The sequence below is a fragment of the Elgaria multicarinata genome, chromosome 2, assembly GCF_023053635.1.
Source record: "Elgaria multicarinata webbii isolate HBS135686 ecotype San Diego chromosome 2, rElgMul1.1.pri, whole genome shotgun sequence".
NCBI lineage: Eukaryota > Metazoa > Chordata > Lepidosauria > Squamata > Anguidae > Elgaria > Elgaria multicarinata.
Genome location: NC_086172.1, coordinates 79,756,744 through 79,773,373, shown reverse-complemented (window position 1 = coordinate 79,773,373; position 16,630 = coordinate 79,756,744). Strand labels below are relative to the sequence as shown.

Genomic DNA, 16,630 nt, shown 5'->3' with positions numbered 1-16,630 from the left:
ACAGAAGGAGTGACTTGTTTACAGTTCCACATCTATTATTGAACCTTTCTAGCCCTGCAAATATACTAGTGGAGTTCTTGCAGAAAGCGCATAAAGTGAGAATGGGATATGTTTTTCTGTCATATTACTATCTCTTTGATTTCTCATATGCTAACCTTTAGCACTTAACCTCTTAAGAGTTTCTTATGTGTGCTGCAAAAGTCTATATTGTTCTCACTTTGCTTTGATAAGTTACCACCTAGAGATTTACAGCAACCCAATTACATGCAAAACAGAGTGAGAAATATACTTATCCATATGAGAACAGGTGTGGGCATGAAACTAAAGCTATCTAAGCAGGCACTAAGCAGTACACACATGCATATACACTTTTTGTTCACTGCCTGTAAAGAAATAGCATGTATATACAGTAACTGTTGTTCTGTAACTACTATGTGTGACTTCTGAGAGGCTATAATGTATCTGTGTAGGCCTGAAACCCAGTGTTTTTTAATGTGTTGTAGTAGCTTGTCACATTCTGGTTGGTGGTACCATTATAGAGGGTCTAGGAGAAAGCTGAGGAAAAACTAAATAGCTAAGGCCTGAATATTAAGCTATTCCTTTTCTGTAGGATAACCATACATGGCTGGTGAAGATCAGGACTGTTATGCCAAGAGACTGGCCTTAAATTTTGTCAGGAGGTTACAGAAGCAAGCATTAAAACTCAGATATTTCTGGGTATTTTCTGTTGTATTTCTTTCTAGTTGTCAGCTTATTTGGGTGGGGTGGAAGTTTAGGAATTTGGCTGGAAGTAAAAGAAGTTATCAAGGGGCTTATATCAGCAACAGTGTCTCTTGAGTCCTTAAGAAGTGACAACAAGCATTCACCTGAAAACCCAAATTAAATATTAGTATTCCCTTATGTACAAAATTCCCCTTTAATAAATTATCTTATTTAATAGTTAGTCTTATCTCTAGTACTGGTGCCCATCTCATGGCTAAGCCTCTTAGATTAATGTAAAACCTCGTGGTATCTTGGCCTAAGAAAATTGGTGGTAGTGAGAAAGGGTCAGCTTGCGGAACTCTTGAGTTATTGTGGCAGAGAGTTCCTTAGGCCCTGAAATATAAGCATTTGCTAAAAAAGTAAGAAACCCCATAAGTGGGATTACCCGGTGAAGGAGCGGTTTCCTCATAGGTGGTTGCAGTGCCAGACAGAAAATCCCCCAGTGCCCAAATCATCAACCACGTTAAAGTAGAATGTTACCACCTTGAAGCAGAATTTGATATGAATTGTGGTTTCCAATATGAATAAATATAATTTTTCATAGCATATGAGAATTTGGTTCCAACATTTTTATAGTACAGATTGGGGAGATGGGTCTTGGGCAATGACTGTTCAGTAGGTGACAAAAAACCCGGGCGGGAAAGTGTTTTTGCAGTTATTGTAAGCACAACCTACTCTTATTCTTTTAGAACACCTCTATGTGTCTGGAATTCTGCCCCAATCAGAAGCAATCCTGTCCCAAAATCAGGAACTACCACATTCTGTATTAGAGGTAACATTCTGTGGTTTGCAGTTCATGTAGTTTTCTAGATACCTATGAAAGATGTGATAACTATGCATAAAAATTTAGATACAATTAGATTGCTGTTCCACAGTCTTCATGCTTGCTCACACACTTGTCTCCTTCATTTTCTCTTTCCACCTCTGGTGCCAAACCTTTTAGCCCAAGGAAAGCATTCCCTCTCAGCCTAGGTTACCAGGATCCACACTGCTGCAGGGAAGCCCCACAACCGGCTCAGCCTTGGTCTTTTATCGGCTCGGTTGCACGTACACCAGGGGGATGTCGGCCAGGTGCAGAGTTGGATGACTCGACACAATAATTACTCAAGGTCGGTCCTTGACATCCCAGTCCCAGATCTGCCCAGAGATCAGCTTTGGCAGTAGTCTTAAAGGGACCGCACTCCCCAAGCCCCTCACAATCATTACACATGGATTAAGTTTTTTCACTTCAATTATAGTATTCTGTTAAAATTCACGTCCTGTTTCTCATTATTATTCCTCTTTTAAAATGAAATAATGATCATCACTAGGGTGGGGGAGAAGAGAAAAACACTAGTCTCTAGAAATGTAGTACCAAGGCATTTCCAATATTTTTCTAGCTCCTTACTCTTATACAGCTCACAAAGGAAAGCCAGCTATGTCATGTATACCAGACATAGCTTAACAACAAACTTTACCAAAAGTCCAATCACTGGTGTTTTGAAGATTAAAAATAAGGCAGATGTCCTCCACTACCATTTTGTAGATGGGACAGGGCAAATATGCCTATTAATCCAGACAATCTCTTTATTGTGAGGTCTAAGTGCCACCTTAAATGTCTTGAGATCATCTGAAAAGACCCCTCAGCAGGTTTCTGTGCATTGGATGCCAATTTCTTGATTAAAAAAATGGAAAAGTTCTCATCTATTTGAATCTTACTGCTGTATATGGCTTCTGTCCAGCAATTTAGCTATGAGACATACGTTTACTTTTTGTGGTTACTTTTAGCTAGACAATTCCCCTTACTCCCCTACATGATTGATAAAGTCTTGCTTCTTGTCACAACACTCCTACAACTAAGAAAAAGAAAAATAATATTTTCTCCTACAACTAAGTTCCAGACATAAGTAATCAGAACTTCTTATGGTTTCTACAATAAATACACTAGAAAATATTGTGATACTATAAGGCATGATGCTATCAATTGCAGGATCTGATGACTTTCATGCATTAAACAGAAACAAACCTGGGTTTCTGTCCAAATGTATACTCAACAGGGAGCCCTTGGTCACTCCCATATCTGATAAATTTATGATACATATTTTCAATCATGCGTCATATTCACACTTTACATTTAGATGTACACATTAAAAAGTAGATGTAAACCTAAAATAATTTGTGAAGAGTAGCTCAGATATACAAGGCTCTAGAAGACAATCAAAATCTGCAACTGAGTATGATTTAGAGGTGTAACCCTCCAGAAATACTGAAGCCATGAAAAAGATAGTACAGGGTATTTTCTTAGGGAGGGGAAAACTCAATTGAGGGTAGTGTGTATGTGATTAAGACAAACAATATTTTCTTATTAAATCTAAGCTTATTTCTTTAAGAACATGAAACATATTATGAGTAACAGTATAAATGGCAGTATTTTAATCAAAATAATTATAGACTCTAAAGTACTACAGCTGCAAGCTGCTGTAGTTGTCAGATATAGGTGCAAGACCAGAGGCCACATAGAATGTAAGTAGATTTATTAGGAATTGTTATAGAATGTCAAATGTCTCTGCAAGCTTATCTTCGTCAGAACTTCTCATGGGACTAGCTTGCTTACTCCCTGCTGCAGCCTTGAAGCTGCTGGTTCTCTGGGAACTTGCGAATGTTTTGGAAAGGTGGGGGCCATGGAAGCATCACCTTAGTGGGTTGTGCCGTCCCGCCCTGTTGGCACATGGGCATGGCTTACAGGTCAGAAGACCTGTCAAGTGGCTTTGATGCTAGTGCAAAGCTGAAAAGGCTTTGCTAGGTTTCATCTCTTGATACAAGGCCTGAAATCCCTCCTGCCTTGGATTCCATCTCAGCTTGGGACCTTGAAAGCACTCTGCATATGGATGCTTCGCTATTTAGCCTTTGGATATCTAAGAACTATGCCATGAAAAGTACTGTGAGGCTTTTCATAGACTTAGACTTGCATTTGCTGTAGACTCTGTGTGTGTGGGGGGGCTGTCTCAGGTGGCAAGAGATGCCGGTGGTGTCTGGCGAGGTGATGTTTGCCCTGTCCTGGACGGGGTTGCACTCTCCCTAAAGGATCGGGTCCATAGTTTCTGGGTGCTCTTGGATCCAGAACTGTCACTTGAGGCACAGGTGAACTCAGTGGCAAAGAGCGCCTTTTATCAGCTTAAGTTGATATACCACATACGCCCTTATCTGGACAGAGATAGCCTAGCTACAGTTATCCATGCTCTGATAACCTCTCGTTTGGATTACTGCAATGCGTTATACGTGGGGCTGCCTTTGAAAACGGTCCGGAACCTTCAGCTGGTACAAAACAGGGCAGCCTGTTTACTAACAGGGACTGGCCGGCGGGGTCACATTACGCCAGTCCTTTTACAACTTCATTGGCTGCCAGTCCAGGTCCGGGCCCGATTCAAAGTGCTGGTATTGACATTTAAAGCCCTAAATGGTTTGGGGCCAGGTTATTTGAAGGAACGCCTCCTCCCATATGTACCTGCCCGGACCTTAAGATCATCTACAGGGGCCCTTCTCCGTGAGCCCCTGCCAAAGGAAGTGAGGCAGTTGGCTACTAGGAGGAGGGCTTTCTCCGCTGTGGCACCCCGGTTGTGGAATGAGCTCCCCAGAGAGGTCCGCCTGGCGGCTAGACTGTACTCCTTTCGTCGCCAGCTGAAGACCTTTTTATTTTCTCAGTATTTTAACACTTAAATTTAACTTAAATTTAAATTTTACTGTTTTAACTCTGTATTTTAATTTTATATCAATTTTGCTGTGTGGTTTTTATCCTGGTTGTGCTTTTTATACTGTATTTTGTATTTGTGCTTTTAACCTGTTGGTTGTTTTATTATGGTTTTAATTTTTGTGAACCGCCCAGAGAGCTTCGGCTATTGGGCGGTATAAAAATGTAATAAATAAATAAATAAATAAATAAATAAAATAAGTAAATAAAGAGAGCTCCCCCGGAGCTAACATTATGTGCAGGGGAATTCCTGAGCTTGAGATATTCCTTTCCCTGTGATCACACTTACCAGGGTCAGCTCAGTGTTCAGCAGGCTAGGACTGACTGGTGCGTGATGTTTCTCTCTGACCGACTCAGGTGGCAAAGAATTGCCAGTGCTAAGCAGAAAGCATGAGACTCCTGTGCCCAGGTGCTTTACCCTACCCATGATCTTATTTTGGCTTTATTTATTACATTTTTATACAGCTCAATAGCCAAAGCTCTCTGGGTGGTTCACAAAAATGAAAATCATGAGGAACGTAATAAAACAATCAACAATCTAAAAACCCAAATACAAAAAACAATATAAAAAGCACAACCAGGATAAAACCACACTTTAGTCATATCCTCATGCGACATCTAGAGAAGCTCCCTTGGAATGGTTTGCTCAGCTTTTCAAGATTCCCCCCTCCACACACACACACACACCCTTTGTGATTTCCTGAAGCATGGAGCCTAAAGCGTTCTGACCATCATTTAGCTTTACGTAGGTTTTGGAGAATGTGTAACCATTTAGCCTGTTACTGTGAGATTTCCTCAATTAAAAAAAGTCTCACTTACGTGAGTGTCTCCTGTTAGTTTGCCAGTATATGTGAATGCCAGAGGGAATGGGCATGCACACAACAGTAGTGTAAAGTACCCAAGTATATCTGAGCAATCATTTGGGGAAATGGAGGAAAGAGGGGACTTAAAAATAGAAGCCATCAACGTTGCATTTGTTTAGCCATTTAGCCCTGCACCTTTCAAATAAAATTTTCCCAATGTAGCTTATGCTATTAAAAACACAATGTAAGAACTATAATGCAGAACAGGATAAAACACACTTTAACATAATTCATATAGGGGCAGCAAAAAGATCAATGAAAAGCTTTGCAAAATAAAAATGTTTTCATGGTATACTTTAAAAAACAACAACAGATCTGGTGGAGTGTACTTGAACTACCACCAAGACAGCCTTGTTTCTGATAACTACGATCTGACCTTTACTAATTATGGGTGACAGAATACGACTTCTGAAGGCTTGGGTTCAGATGGAGTAGGCCAATCTTCCTTAACTTGGTGCTCTCCAGATATTTTGGATAATAAAATTATCTGATCCTATACCATCAAGAACTTTAAAATGTTAAAACCAGCACTTTAAAACTGAGCCAGGAAACTAATTGGTAAGTAATGTAATTGGTAGAAATTAATGTAGTATAAACTGACTGTGCTGCCCCAAAGTCTCAAACAATTACAATTTTTGAACTGTCTTTAAAGGTGGTCCCACATAGACCACAGTACAGTAGTCCACCAGTGCATGAATAACTGAATCTAAGTCCACCTCCTCCAGACAAGAGAAATAGCTGTAGTTGGTAAACAGCACTCCTAGAACCCCCACACTTCAAGAAGCTTCAGAGGGGAGTAAAACCCCATCTAAAAATATTGCACAGTAGTAAACAAAGGAAGATTTGATTATCTAGGCTACAAACAGTATTTTAATCTCAGCATCATTAAGAAACAAATAGAACCATTTTTTAAACAAAAAATACTCAGAAAAACAAACATTCCCATAATGCCACCAAATATCAATGAATTTAGATATTCAGTTAAACACCACTACGGTCTTTTAAATAATATACTGTAAGGCTGAAATTGTAAGCAGACTTACTTGAAAGCAAACCCATTAAATTCAATGGCATTTTCTTCTGATTAAACAGGCATTGTATTAGGCTGCAAGTGTCATAGTACATAGAAAAAATTAACTATGCCGAACCCCCCAAGTATACCGTGATCCATCCCAGATGTTTTTGAAAAACTATTTCTAAAGAGAATCAATGCGGGGGGGGGGGGGGGGGGAATCAATAGCTTCCAATTCTGAATGTTCATTTTGAGCTTCATGGTCTTCAAAAAAAGAATATTTATATGAATTGAAAGAAGCTTCTCTACCTTTATATATTTCTTCCTTGACTCTGCATACTGTATATTCAAATATTTGTTTATTTTACCTGATACAGAGGGTAGAGAAATTTGTGGCCATGTTGGCAAGGCCTTGATATGGACAAGTTGCATTAACAAAATGCTTGGCAGATTCGCATACTGCACTTCTGCATCAAATACTTGGATATGTTCCATATTCTGAAACACCTGAAAGTACTGTTCCAGCAGTAAGTACTGAATGGTGTTTGTTTAATAATCTAGTCAGATAGTAGCTATAAATTCTATAATTGCTGGCATTACATTGGAATCTTAGCGATTTGTAACAGTATTGGTTAAAGATCAATGGTTTTTTAAAGATTTTTTAAAATCAGATTTTAAAAGTAAAAGCATTTTTAAAAGCATAAATATACTGCATTTCTCTTCTGAAAAATAACATAGTTACAAATACATCTCATCACAAACATGTTAAACCTTCACTTATAGTCTCATAAAAATGTATTAATGGCTCTATTACATTCACACATTGCCTATCAAGCAAACATGGGGATTCATTACAGCTTTTCATCTCATGAAAATGGCTTTGTCCAGCCTAACTACCAGGCCTTGCATCTGGAAAGTTCTGGGCTTTCAGTTTCTGTTTCTCTGACTGAAGGCCTATGTGCAAAGAAACAGGCTGATATGATAGTTATTGTTCTGTGCTTATGTGGAGGTGGAGCTGGGCCAAGCAAGGCAAAAAGAGCTAGTTCAGACAGTAAGACTGAAAGATAAATAAAAATTGATTAAAAGTGTCAGAAAAATTGATTTTAAAAAATGTAAATTAGATTCCCTGATTTTTTTTTTAAAAAAATGTAAATGCTATGTTTCTCTTTAATAATAATTAGGTTAACATTAAATAATCTGGAAATAAATGTGTCAGCCATGTACTCAGTCTTTTAACTGAAGCAACAGTTCTACAAGATACATTGAGTTAAAGGAGATATTTCTATGAAAATGAAGAACCAATCTGATCACTTCTCAAATATCAATATTTATACTCTACCTACAAAAGATAGGCATAACTGTTCTAGTCCACCCAGTAACAATCAAACCTTGCTTCAACCTACCAATCATAGGCATTTCATTTTTGTTTAGTACTTTGTTTTTGTGAGGATAAGAGTGAAGCACAAAGGAGTAGCACTGGAAAGAGAAGAAAAATTGTCTAGTGTGCATCATTCTGTATTCCCATTTTTCAATTAAAATCGTATAATCATTCACCTAGGAGTAAGCTCCATTTAACTCAATGGAACTTATTCCTGAGTAGACATGTATAACATTGCGCTATTTATCCCATACTTTCATGGGCACGGGCCAAAAGACACAGCTTATCTGGGTATATTTTAAATACATTCCTTCATAAAAAGAAGAAGAAAGCATACAAAGTATCTACAATGAGAAACTGTTTATAAGAATGAAACACTGCAAATAATACAGTGAAAATAATGGTTTAATGGTATGATTTGTACCATTTTACAAGGAAATACATGAAAAAGTTTTAATCGGAAACCTTTTTCCTTGATGATTTAAATAACTGATTTAAATTACTGTGATTTAAATCCATCCATCCTGCAGCAGTATGAATTACTGTAACATTTTAAAATGCCTCATGAAATTTCTCTTGCAGAAAGTGAAATATTTTCTATGTGATTTTCAGTTTTTCCATTTCAAGCCTTGGAAATCTTTCTCTCTTTAGCCTTTATATCTCTAGTACATCTTTTCACTCCTTACAATCCAATCTATCCTCACAGCTACTCGGAGAAACAGCTGAATAACAGCAAGAGGAAACTATTCCTTGAGATGGCAGTTCGAGAAGCCAACTTTGCTCTTCCTTCAGGGAGGGGGCAGAGCCTAACTATGGGAGACCTGGTGGACAGCATAGCTGTTCTACACAATGAGCTAGAGACGTAGCCTTCTATCTGCATGAATGCCAGTGTTTCCACAGTGACAAACTAGAACTCCAGATCACTACATTTTCACTCCTTGATACCCAGCCAGTAGAAAATTCCAGTAGTTGAACAGTGGAAGGATCCTCTATGAAGTGAAGTACTTGAAAAGCAAAAAGGTGTGCAAACTACAAAATTATAGAAACGGTGCAACTGAAACAAAAAGCTAGGAAACCCCTTCAGAGAAGCTCTCATTATTGGAGACTAGACATCACCTTTACATTAGAAATGGAGAATCCTGCACAAAGAATGCACATAAAAACAGGCAAGTGCTTGATATAAGAGAAAATGTGGAGTCATCTGTTAAAAAGGAATTAATCGTTTTTTTCTGGATCATAGGATACTGTACCTAACTTGAAAAACAGACTACTCTTGCAGGGGGATTGTTTTCAACTTCAGAAAACCCGTTCTTCAGAAAACTCTTTCTACCAAGAGCCCAGTTCCGCTATCATAGAACCACTGTGCATTGCAGATGCTTAGGGTTATAATGTAGGGTGCAGATATTTCATGGAGAGTGCTGACCATTTACACTGGTTCTCACTATTGCCCCTCACTACAGCTTATAACACTTACTGCAGCTGTGCATTTCAGGTGACGATATGTAAACCATTACATACCTGTCCACCATTCCAGAACAGTCGGAAAGCCACTGTTGTAGAAGAGCATGGTGTTGAATTAGAGACCTATATACATAGCTCCAAGTGCACAGTGGGGCTTTTAGTCCCTCCACAGTGGCTTCCTACACTATTTGATAAGCTTATGATGTAGAGGAAGCTCAGTTAGATAATGGAATTAAATACACTGCAAAGATATATTAACGTTAAGGGAGCTTTCAGGAATATAGCTCTCTGTATTAATTAAAAATAAGTTGAACATTGAAGGAACCAGAAGAATGTTTTTAGATTCCTATGGCACACAAACACATCTACTCTTAAATGAACTACAGTTTCAAAACAAAATTGTCATAGAACTGGATGGAACAAACCTGTTCCAAACACAGAAAAAGCCAAAGTTCCAGTTCCACTGGCTGATCTTGCCACCTCATTGGTTAGAACTTCAATTGACTGAACTCACTTCATGAAATATGTGTTAATTTAAAGAAAAAAAAACATGTTCTCTTACTCAAATTAGAGGACATGTCCACAATTGGACAGCACTGTTAAAGGAAATGCTATTTTATAAAAAATGCAATATAACTAAAGTTAAGTGCAGTACTAACAGTCTGAACACAGCACAATTCACACTCCAAAGTATGAATATATCAGTTTGCAGTCAGTTTTCATTTGTGGCATCTGAATGCCTCTTTAAAATCCAAACTACTAGTTTAAATTGTATTTATTTATTTAAAATGACTTTAGGACATCTTTAAGGATAGAACCCTCTCAAGGCAGCACACAAAATAAAAATACATTAATGTGCCAAAAACAAATAGAAAAGCAATAAATATTCAATAAAGTACTATAAAACACTATAGAACAGATAATGCCAATAAAACATACAGCCCACAGATTATGTGTGTAGGGGGTTGGGGGAGTGAGAAAGAGAAAAGCATTAATACACAATAGTCACAGTAGGGACCATTTCTTTGCAAAATACTTTCTCAGAATGAGGAAGAAGGTTTCGAGAGGCACACTATACTACCAGATGACTTACAAGAGAAGTTCTCAATACATAAAACAGATCCGTGACTTAGAAGGCAAGTTCTCAAAACGTAAAACAGATCCAAGACATTTACAAGTGTCAAGTTCATTCACTCTGGTGTGGTACAACATACCAATCAATGTATATTTAGAGGGAACATCTTGCTATCAAGGCCCACGACTAAACTCCATTATAAGACTGAGAGGGTGGGGGGGAGAGTACTTATAACTGCTTCCTGAGCTACCATGAAAAACCTTAAGAGCTCTTTCATGTAAACACCCCCAAGATCTGTTGTATCTTGCTTTTCCACTGTAGATAAGAGGCCTCTTCAAAACTGATCTCTTCCTAATTGCCATTTTTGGACCTAGAGGGCTTTCTTTTTATGAACAGCTGCAACTGGGCCTAGATATAACTCACTTCAGATTAGCCAAAAAGATCCTAAACATATGTTCCCAATCTAACATCTAACAGCACACATCAAAACAATGTATCACAATCCCCTGATGCGTTCCCCTGCCACCCTCTGAATTTAAATAAACATTTTAAAAAGGATGCCTGGCAGCTACGGAGCACTAAAATAGAGAATTTAGTTATTTCCAAGCTACATTTGGCCTTTTTGGTGCTCCATAGCTACTACAGAGTGCCAAAAGGGCAAAATTTAGCTTGGAAACAAGTTAAAGGTAATTATAATAATAATTTATTTCTTACCCGCCTCTCCTATTGGATGGAGGCGGGGAACAACAACAAGCATAAAATACTGATTATAGTGCTATGTAGTGGCTTATCGCTGAAATTTGGTGACAAATGGGCTTCTTTTTTTCCTTTTGGGGGCACCCACGGAGGCATGCAGGGGGGTGTCCAGGAGAAACAAAAATAGCACCCAGACCTCCTGAAGTTGCCCACCCCTGGTATAAGTGAACCAGAGAAGAACAGCCAAGGAAAGAAAACCTCTCACATATGGATTACCATAACAAGGGACAGGAAATAATACCTCATTCTGGTAGAGAGGAAGAGTTTTCAAAGATAGTCTGATCAATCCTATAAAGATCATAGGATAAGGTGTGCTCAGAATTGTCCTACCAGGAACACAGACATCTGAGATGATTTGCCAGTGTCTGAAATAATCAGAAACCAGACAGTAGTAACATGCCACTATATTAGCAGAGACGCTTTGGACCATTCAAACCAGTTTAACAGATTAAATTTAATTCAAGACAACTGAATATAGTATAGCTATGACATTTAGATTTCACAGATTGGAGGTAATGGTAAACAAAAGTTGAAAGATTTCCCCTTTGCAACCATAAAGCAGTTCAAGCAAGTTATGAGTGAAAGGAGAAACACTGCTACTTTCTATCAGTGAGCCTGGGATAAGACAGAGTACAGCAGTGGCACAGATATTGACCTGGTTCATATGACTCAACAGCCTGCCATAACTTAATTTCCCACGGGGATGTTGTTTTGTGCTACGCACCTACAGGCACCATTTTTACATGGCATCCATGGGCACCTGGCTTGGGGTGTCATGTAAACCCAGAAGGCAGGGAATTTTTGCGGGTTGGAAAACCTTCAGAGCAATGGATTATTTGAGGGTTGTCTAATCCTCAAACAACCCCTACAACTGGGTTTGTACAACATGACAAGCTTGGTGCCCAGCACAATGCAGCAACCCCCATAGAAAATTCAGCCACCATGGCTGTTGTGCCGTGTGAACCAGGTCATAGTTTTCTCATGCTGCCCCTCCACCAGCTCTGGCATTTAGGGGTTCTCCTATCTCCTTTCCTCATCAGTTGTGACTACTCAAATCCCTACTTTGAGGGCAAAGTACAAAGTGTTGGTCATCACCTTTAAAGCCCTAAATGGTTTGGGTCCAGGTTACCTGCGGGATCACCTTCTCCCATATAGTCCGCTCCGCAAACTCAGGTCCTCTGGGGTGAACTTACTTCAGTTAGCTAAAACTAGGCTGACATCAGTTTCCCAAAGGACCTTTTCTTCTGTCGCCCCCAGATTGTGGAATGGCCTACCGGAGGAGATTCGTAAAATTAACACTATGTGTGATTTTAAGGCAGCTTTAAAGACTAGCCTTTTCCGGCAGGCCTATCCAGATCAATGTTAAATCATGATTTTTTAAGATGTATTGATTCCTGTTCTAATGTTGTTCCCTGCCTCGATCCAAAGGGAGAGGCGGGTAAGAAATAAATTTATTATTATTATTATTATTATTATTATTATTATTATTATTATTACTTAGCTCAACACACTAGAAAGTAGCAATACCTACAAACTGTGTTCATTGAGTACAAATATTTTCCCAAATTGAAATTATTATTCAAATTATTTAAATATGAGGCCTTCAAGCATTATGCCAATATTTCAACATATTTTTCTTAGTAAAGAAATTGAATAGCTACAAATTACAACAGAACTGCACTGAAGGTATTTTACAGCTTATAACAATCAGAAATCTAACAGTACAAACCAGTTGTTCACAGAACTCTTCAACAATGATTAAAGTATCTTTGTGAAACTGGGAATATTCCTCACCTCAGTTTGCTTATGCTCTCCCCAAACAGAGCAATCAAGAAGAAAAATCACTACTAATTAGTTTAAGCTGAATCACACGACCTGATGCCTTTCCTAATTAAGTTCATAAATTAAAATGGACTTCTTGGCCCAGGAATGTAATTCCTAGGCCAGAAGTCTGATGAGCCAATAGGAAATACAGCTGGTAAAGTGTAAGGATGCTATACAAGATCAAGATGAGTCATGTAATTATGGAACTTCTGTAAAGATAAGCACATACACTCTAAACAGGAAAAATCTACAATCAGCTTCTCACACCTCAAAGCAGAAAAATATCGAAAGCTAAACAGTTGACGCTCATTCAAATAAATGTCTAGTTTTTCCTACACTGCTTTCATTTACTTTAGACCCTGTAACTATATTATTTGAATTTTCCAGGAACAAACATTTTGCAGTAGAATGCATACCAGTGCTCCAGGGCAGAATCCAATGTCGCACAAGAGGACATCTGCTCACACAATGAGATTTGCTCATGCAAGAAGACTTTTCTCTCCTCCTCCTGCAGACCCCTTTGCCCCTCTCCCAATTCTACTCCAGAGGGTCCCTCAACCCTCTGGTGCAAATTTTGAGGACACATGGGGAGACTGCAGGGGGAATTACCTCCCTCCATGTTTAGCTGACAGAAGCCATTTTATCAGCAGGATGGGTTAATTGGATTCTATCCACAATTCTTATAAGCAACTCTGCAATAAAAAAGCTTGCTTCTGAATAATCCTGCTGAAGGATATATGAAATAAGTACTGGTTTGCATTGCTCTCAGTTGCCTAAAAGTTGAAGCAACAAAATGAAAGAATGCTTATACAATGTTTAATTTGTCTGCAGTTTCTGCTGTCACACTCCTACTTCATAAAAAACAAGGTTGTTTATCAAGAAAACCAATTTCAATGTCAGAATTCCTCCCCTATCACAGGATAATGATAATGATGACTCAAGGGGGAAAAACCCCTTTAAAAGACCAGCTCACACATGTATGCTCATTACAGGATGACTATAAGCTCACTTAAATGACTTGAATATGTGAATGTATTGCCATAGATCAAAATTTCATATCACCTCAACCAGTGTTTCAATGCAATCACATCACATTCAGCTGCAATTAATCAAATGATGAGAAATCAAGTCATACACATGCATGAATGAACTGCCCCAAAGTTACCTCTACATATTTCGCTTTGTGTCACATCTTGCATCACTTCTGAAAGAAGTTCGTAAGCTCCCACCTCTACACCTATATCTAAAGATCTGTGAAAATGCTATATGCCCATCTTAGTCAGTTGCATATTGGGAAGGATTACAAAAGTACACTTCAGACTTTACAACAAGTCTTTATGTGGGTCACATCTCAGTGCACTTGTATTTTTAAAAAGTGATGATAGAAGCAGCACTCAGAAGTTACAATGTGCAGATTAGATACAGTGCAAGGAGAAAGTACAATTAAACCCACTCCAAATTGCTCCAAATAAAACTTTCAGTAGACATAACTGCAGTTCCCTGTGGAATACTACCATGGTACTCAGGGTGAAAATAGCTCAAACATAAGTTGTTGTGAGTACATTATATGATTCTGTAAATGTGTATCTGTTACAACTAGTGTGTGAAATAGCCGTAAGAATTCCTTGAAAATTGCTTTGCTACTATGTGATCCTGCAACTAAGCTCCTTTTTGCCTGTCAAATTATCACCAGTGGTATTTATGTCCTCTTCACAAACATTACTCACCATACTACATGTCAAGAAGCTAAACGTTGATGTGTTTACCCAGCAAGAGGTGACCTGCTAGCAAACCTAATTTTATACTTATGTGAAGTCACAACAACAAACTATAAATGTTAATATATTCTAGTTGTTGGGGAGCAGCTAGGCTTGTGAATTAAATCTTCAATGATCCTTCAGATTTAATTAACTTGGTACCAATTATAATGCAGGCCTTAAAAAAATCAATTTAATGCTGCACCACCTTAACAAAAGGTAAGTCTGCTTTCAATTTTATTGCAGAATGTCTGTTGGTCAAGGAGTATTCTAACTTTTGAGTTATACGGAAGAGTTTTCTTAATTTAAAGGCTTGTTCACAACATTACCAGAAGTTCCAGAACAAGGTATGAGTATCACAGCAGTGCTATTTCAGTAAGACATCCCTAGTAATGTTATTACATAAAATTCGGTTCAAACCAGATTTAGAAAACGGTATGGAATTCTCTGGAAATCTGAAACAGACCAATGGACCATACCAATTTATCTTACTTTCTGCAAGATACCAAGCAGACCAAATGGTATTCATGTAAAGTTCTGAAATTGTATGACTAGCTAAATCTCTGTTGCCCCACCATCCATTCAAGCAGTGGAGATGTGAAGGTCCAGAAAAAATGAAAAAAATTCAACAAACTCATTTCCCCCCCTAAGGTGTTGTATTTTTGCATATTTATTTATTTTTGCAATTTCTCCAATGGAAAAAATCAAAACTTGGGGAAACACTAAAAAAAACCTCCTATGAAATATTTTCTATTTTGGAATAAGTGAAATGCTTTTTAAGTCAAGGTCTTGCATACTCAAAATGTTTATGTAAGACAACCTACACAGCATTAGAAAATGGCAATGCACTATTGAAGAAGTCAACATTTTCAATGTTGTAACAAAGTTTAACTCCCTATCTAAATATGCTGCTAGTGCTTAACATCATGGCTATAGGAGACTATTTATGTCTAAGAAATCACAGAGATGATGATGAAGAATTTGTAGTTTTTACTTTCAACTCCCCACCCCTACTCCATAGGTCTCAGATGGCAAACTAAAATACATGAGCTTAGCTAGCATAGAGTGCAGCAGCTTGCAGCTCTTGCTTTCTCTATTATTGAATATATTCACAACTTTACTTGTACAAAACTAAGGAATTTATACTTTTGAGATGCACACACACTTATCTGGGGAAAAACTCCACTAAGGCAGCAGTCCTATGGATTTGCCATCTGTACAGAAAAAAGTACAGCATGGAGTTGTACTTTTAATATCTTAAACATCCATAGGATTGCAGCCTAAATAGAATGGATCACTTATGAGAAAACACGTATAGGATTCTTTTATGTAAGCTGCCTTGGGAGGCTTTTAAAAGGCAGCCTAAATATTAAAGAACAAAATTGTCTGGAATGCAAGGAAGAGGATCCTCACTGCAGCAGATCAGAATGGGTACCCAGGGCAGAAGAGAAGGGGAACTCTTGGTACATGACATAGAAGTTTATGGTGTCTAAAAACTAGAATTGCCCCATTTTGTATGACCAAAGAGTTGTGTGCACATATCAATCATCTTGCACTACACATTGGTGAGCTCATTACCTCACACAAATCCAAAGAAAACAATGTTACAATAAATTCACATATTAAAATGAATATACTTAAACCAGAAATTGAATAAAACTATCCCTTCAAGTCTGTGCACCACATACCCAATATTTTAATTTACATGACTACAATTATCCAATGAGGAAGAAGTTACAACCTTAATAATAAGTACGGGTATTAGAATGTAAGACCCCAACACTTGCGGTTTATATCCCTGCTTATTATCAAATCTATTTATATTTATATCCCACACTTCCTCACAAGGAACCCAGGGTGGCCTGCTCTCTATACAATCTATGCTCTCTAATCCCTGCCAATCAAGTGAAACATTATGTTCTATACTGAATATGCACTTCAATCAATATTCCTCTTACATGACATTTACACTTATTTCCAAGGGGCTCCTATCTTAAAAGCTGTAGAAATTAAAG

The 16,630-nt window shown here is 38.1% G+C and overlaps 1 protein-coding gene across 5 annotated transcripts in view; it reads right to left on the bottom strand.

The window, feature by feature from the left end:
* Positions 1-16,630, bottom strand: part of ZDHHC5 (zinc finger DHHC-type palmitoyltransferase 5) — a 64,883-nt gene that overhangs the window by 27,167 nt on the left and 21,086 nt on the right. Inside the window, exon 1 of one of the 5 annotated variants that reach the window (XM_063116915.1) lies at positions 11,276-11,347. The exons of the other annotated variants lie outside the window; for them this stretch is intronic. Coding sequence (XP_062972985.1) covers positions 11,276-11,280 — 5 coding nt within the window. The 5' untranslated portion in view covers positions 11,281-11,347. Of the gene's footprint in view, positions 1-11,275; positions 11,348-16,630 lie in introns of those variants that run through there. 5 annotated transcript variants of the gene reach the window in all.